Source organism: Lactuca serriola, chromosome 9 (assembly GCF_051521515.1).
Source record: "Lactuca serriola cultivar US96UC23 chromosome 9, Lser_US96UC23_V15, whole genome shotgun sequence".
Lineage (NCBI taxonomy): Eukaryota > Viridiplantae > Streptophyta > Magnoliopsida > Asterales > Asteraceae > Lactuca > Lactuca serriola.
The window spans coordinates 51912551-51918521 of NC_136416.1; the positions used below are offsets into that span (position 1 = coordinate 51912551).

Below are 5971 nucleotides of genomic sequence, written 5' to 3' on the forward strand. Positions count from 1 at the left end.
GTTAATTACTTTGACTGGAGTAAGTGGTTTGAATCTTGTAACCAATTTGGGTAAATATTAGAGAATTTTTAGAAAAGATTTTTCAAAAAAAGATTGTTGTTGATCAACAAATAGCTGGGGTCGATCATTGTTATAATTTGTGAAACAAAGATGATTGAGCATGTTTTGTCACATACAATTTCAAGAGAGTAAGACCATAATTTGTTCTATTAATTGACTTGCTAATATTGAGAGGGAACAAGTGTGGTGATCTTTGATTCTGTTGAGTTGTATTAGGGAGTGGCTAAGGTCTTATTTCTATTGTTATATAATATTTTGAGACTAAAGCCAAGTTGACTCAAGGCACGACAGGTATATTCTCAACTATGGTACAAAACAGGGTTAATTGGGTTGGATATATTTTTTTCATGTTTGTTTTGATTTCTTGCATCAAGTTTCAAAAAAAAGTTTAACTTTGATTTTCTTTTCTTTTCTTTTATTTTATTTTCTCCGGTTTAAATTTTCTTGTTCTTTCTTGAGGACAAGAAAGGTTTAAGCTTGGGGAGTTTTGTTAGGTGCATTTCATGTACCCATTTTGTAGCTTTATTTCATAAAAGTACATTGCATATAGGCTTAAACTCATGCATTTTGCATGTTTTTCGGGATTTTTCATGAGGCAATTTCATTCAAATACTTTTGTGATATTTCAGGGACTTTTGAAGGTAGGATATTGTTGGAGGAGGTAAATAAAAGTTGCGGACAAAATTTCAGGACTTGCGGAGCACCGAGGAGCAAGATATCAAAGAAATGAAGATTTTGGCTTTACAGAGATTTACACGGCCGTGTAAATGCAAGCCTTGCGTTTATGCGGGCCGTGTAAACATAAACGTGGGTTTTAAAGCAGTTTTTCACCATTCTTAAAGGGGGGAACCGACTTTTTACTTAGGGGGGTTGACTTTTGGAGTGGAGAAGGAGAATTTCTTAAGGATTTTGAAGTTGATTAACACTTGGGAACATTTGATTTCATTTTGTAAGAACTTTAATTTCATTTTCTAGATTTGTGATCTTGTTCTAGTCATGAGTGGCTAGAACCCTAGATTCTCCAACTTTATGTCTTGACTTCTAGTTGTGATTTCAATCATATGACTTGATGTTTTCTTTCAATTTTCTATCTAATGAATTTGATTTTGTTTCAATCGAATGTGGTGAATGGGAGGTGCTAGATCTTGTTAGCATTTCCATGTACCAATTTAGATAGAATTGAACAAATATCATTTCATCCTTGGAATCACATTGCTAATTTGTCTTGCATGGAGTTGGAGTCCTTACAAATCTTGAATCTACTTCATTAAATCAATCAATTACTTATTGCTTTATTCTATAGTTTAAATCATTGCTTATAAATTCCCCCCATTCTGTGACCATTTTTGTACCTTACGCAAAAAGGTATAAACACTTATCCCGTGTCTCTGTGGATCGACCCTACTTACCTTGTACTACATTATTAGTGCATAGTAGTAGTGTTTAAGGAGTCATTTGTACCCTTTATTTGTTGGGTTTGACACGCCCAACAACGAGTTAGAGTTCTTCCGATGGAGGCGTCTATGGTTTTGTCTTTTGGAGCCGGATAGGGGTTCATCTGATGGAGGATGCTAGGGTTTCGCCAAAGGGGATGGTGGTGAAGGAAGAGATGGTGTTGGAGATGATGACCATTGGAGGTCGTGAATGCAGGCAACTAGGGCTACACAAGAAAATAAAGCTACAGTTTTTGGGTGACTGTAATGGTGAATTCGTAGAGGATGTTGAAGACACCATCAAAGATGTGTGGGGATGTTGCCGGAGACAAGCCTGAAGGTGGTGGTGGTGATGACACCTGACGTTGGTGGTGGCGAGCAGCCACCAAGTTTTTTTTAAGAAGGTGACCAAGTGAGTAGGAGACCGACTACCTGGTCTTAACCTGATAAAAAGCCCTAAGTGGCAAAATTTACCTAAATGTTAGACATTAATGAATATAAATTTGGACTTGGGAGATAACCAACTATTTTCTTTAAAATTAAGGGCTTTTATAGCAATAACCCTTTTCAAAATGGCATAACTTCGTTATTTTTAGCTCCAAATAACTTGTTTCTTTTTGAGTTGCCTTTCTTATTGTTTCATCTGCTAATCGAAACTTTTATGTTACAATTATTATGCATTTAGGATAGATTTACATAGTCTCAAAATAAGATACTTATCATTTTGTGAAGATTTCATGTTTCACATATTTTCTTAAATATTCATTTTTCACATGTAAACTTTCAATTAACAACCATATTTAGATATTTTCAAGCACTCCTTTCATGTAAGTCTTAACAAAGTACATAAGAATTTCTCTAAAAACATCTTTATACATTACATTAGCATCCCAAATCTATATAAAGTTTACTGATGATACATGTTTGAGTTCTAATAGGTAAAATTCTTAAACTATAAAGTTATAAAAATTTCCGAATATATGTTGCCCGTAAAATTAACTTAATTTAAATTGTAATATTAGTTACAAAAATATGTTGATTCTAATAGGTAGGACTGTTCACTATTAAGATAAAAACCGAATTATTCAATTGGACAATTTGGATTTGACTATTTGGTTCGGATATTCGGATTTTTGGATTGGTTTTCAACAAAACCGAATTATTATTTTGGATTTCAGATTGGTTTTGGTTTATAAAATAAGAACCGAATAGTCCAAAAAAAAAAACGAATAAACATTTATTATTTATCAATTTATTATATATATTTATAGTTATTTATTAATTTTGTAATTTATTTTTTCAAATAGGGACGTTTCACCCGATAAAAAAAACGTTAATATGCATTTTCACTCAAAAGTTCTCTATCTATAAAATATTTAACTATAATATACCTTCTTATTAGTTGTTTATAAATTTCAAATTACAATTAAGTAATTTGTTTTTTGCTTCTTATGTAAAGTTTTGTAATATTATAATTATTTTTCGTTTTAAAATGTTTCGGTTTTTGAAAACCAAGTTATAAAAACCGAACCAACCGAATTGTAATTGGATTGGATCGGATTGGATTTAAATTTAGTTTGAACTATTTGGATCCATGTTTTGAATACCGAAATCAATTTGGATTCACTTGATTGGATCGGATAAAACCAATCCATCAAAATAAACACCCCTACTAATAGGTAAAATTCTAAAGAATTTAAACGCAATTAAAAAACATGTGGAACTCTAGTATGTAAAAATTTAGAGAATTTATTACAGTTAAAACTATATTTAAATTAACATTCTTTATTTGGTTGTATAAATGATGCAAATTGATTGTAAAATCATCCACACTTCCAAAATGTTACTAACTCGGCATATTCATCAAAAAGTCGTTTTAAAATTTACTGTGAGACGAAAAATAATGACAATAAAAATCATTTACATCTTGATCAAGAAAGAAAAATACACATGGATGGTCGTTGGTGCAAAATAATGATACTACAATATCTTATGTTTCTTACACGACACTATCTTCTATTTCTTACACGACAATCATTTATGTAAATAACCAATAATTAAATGATTATATGTGCGTTTATCTCTCAATATCACTAAAATAACTTTTTACAGCAAGAAGCCCATACAGTCAAACAAAATTGTGAAAAAGTCAACAATAGTCAACAACCTTTACCATTTACTTAGCTTGTTATAATATTGTTATACTATGTCACAACTCCTATTCATATTTTCTACACTTTTATTTCATTTTTGCCATTCCATACGAAATATCATTCTATTATCTCGTCTTCCAAACCATCTTCTTGTCAAATCTTTTAACCTATGATCATACACTTCACAAAACCTCTCCGCCCATCCTTCCGGCTCAACTGCACGGTACCCAAGTCCAGGCGTCCGATCATTCGACTGTAAATTCACCGATCGCGTCCAATCCACCACATATGCAGACACCCTTCTTCTAAACTTTGCCTTAAACTCAGGCCACGCCTGAAATTTATAATGGTTCACAACAACAGTGTCAAGATGTACTTTCGTACTCTTGTACCTTTCTTTTAGCTTAAAATGATGAATCGCGTTTAATAAAGATTCATCAATCGCATCAAGCAACACAATTGATTTGTGTCTATTTTCCATTTCTTTTCGACAAGTGTAACCTTGTGTTACACCCATTGACGGGTGTTTCTTTAGATTCGAGGGACCGAATTCTAAACAACGGATCATGATCTGTCCGTATGGATGTGATGGTAGCAGTGAGGGTAACAGTAATTTTGAAGGTGGTGATGAAGCCCATAAAGGAGAGTAGATGAATTCGTCTACATCAATGTACATCATCCAATGACACGAGTTTTTCTCAAGCAATACTGCGTGTGAAAATCCTGCTTCTTGAGTTTTTGGCCATAGCCAAAAACGAGTCTCGATATTGTACCCTTTTGATTTTAACAAATTTACGATTTTGCCCAAATCATCATCACTACCGTTGTCATATAAAATGAATTTGTCAACCCCGATTTTGGAATGGTACATCACCCATTCTTTTAAGAACTTGGCTACATTGTAGACCATGGTACATGCGCACAATAGCGACTTTTTGGGGCTGGGTATTGCTATCTTGCGCACTGGTGCGTAGAATGCTATAGATGGGACGACCTGGTTAGTTTGTAGGATTACGAGAGAGGCAATGACTGGATTCTGACTAAACGCCGTTAAACCAGGGCGTTGACATCTGAAGACTTCTTGCATTGAACTAGTAACGGGAGTTGTAACGCCGTTTACAGTATTATCACCGAAAAGGCATTTGAATTCCGTTGGGCTTCTGTTGATTCCTTGGCGATTGTTGATGCCTTTCGCGAATAAAACGATGTCGTTCTCCGTTTCGATGATGTTGTAGACGATGAAGTTCCATCGGAGGAGCTCCGATGACGGCGATTGCAAAGGATTGGACGTCATTTTAGCCTGATCTGAAGTTTTTATCAGCCTTGGGTGACGGAACGGTAGTCTTCGACGGATTCGCATCGGGAGCTGGCAAGTGAAAGTTTTCCGATCCGGAGACGTCAACGTTCCCGAAAATCTAGCCGGAGATATCTCATTTGTGTCAAATAAACAAAAATAGGATGTATAATCTGTATCATCTCCGAATTCCGACGATACAATCACGAGCACCTCCCAGGAAGGAAACAAAATCGAAACATTCATAATCGATGACTCAGAGTTCAGATACACACGAAGCGAATTATTCTTGCTCCCAGTTTCTTCCAAAACAGAATCAACATTGGTAACGATGGTGGTGTTAGATAGAACAGTACCTTCAATTTCAATCGAGATGTTCCGACTCTGAGGAATTTGTGGTTTAAACTGAATCGTATCATCCGCAATGAATCCAACCGAGTTTGTGCTTTCTTCTGGAGCTGTTCGAGTATCGTTGGTGGCGGCGGGGGTAACCGCGTCATGCTCGTGAATGATTAGGTTATTGTCGACGTAAGGTCTGAGGCGAGGGTTTGGAATGTAGAGTTGGGGGTTGAAAGATGGGGAATGGCGGCGATCGGAGGAGATGGAGGCGGTTGGTATGAGGATATGATAGACGGAAGCGAGGAAGACGATGGAAGCCAATACGTACAGAAAGACTGTACGTATATTTAGGGCCATTTTCACCGGGACAGAGCAGACAGAGCAAAAATTTATCAGATGAATAAGCGCCTTATATATGGAAAATTGATGAGGAAGAAGAGCGACTGATGTAGTTTTATTTAGGGATTATTTTGGAACTGAAATCGAACCGAACCGAACCGAACCGAATATGATCAAAAACAACAAAACCGAATACCGAAAGGTTAGAGACATACAGTATCGGTTCGGTTTGAGTATTCGGTAATAATCATGTTTTAGTACCGATTTGTCGATGTACAACTTATAATGCATGAAGTACAAACTAACTTAAATTAGCAAAATCTACAATCGCACAACTTAATAATTGTCTTAAA

The 5971-nt window shown here is 35.3% G+C and overlaps 1 protein-coding gene across 1 annotated transcript; it reads right to left on the reverse strand.

The window, feature by feature from the left end:
* Nucleotides 1–3530: 3530 nt before the first annotated feature.
* LOC145076860 (glycosyltransferase family protein (DUF23)) lies at nucleotides 3531–5690 on the reverse strand. The gene has a single exon (XM_079022665.1). The coding sequence runs from the start codon at nucleotides 5634–5636 to the stop codon at nucleotides 3738–3740; it is 1899 nt and encodes a 632-aa protein (XP_078878791.1). The 5' UTR covers nucleotides 5637–5690; the 3' UTR covers nucleotides 3531–3737.
* Nucleotides 5691–5971: the final 281 nt, after the last annotated feature.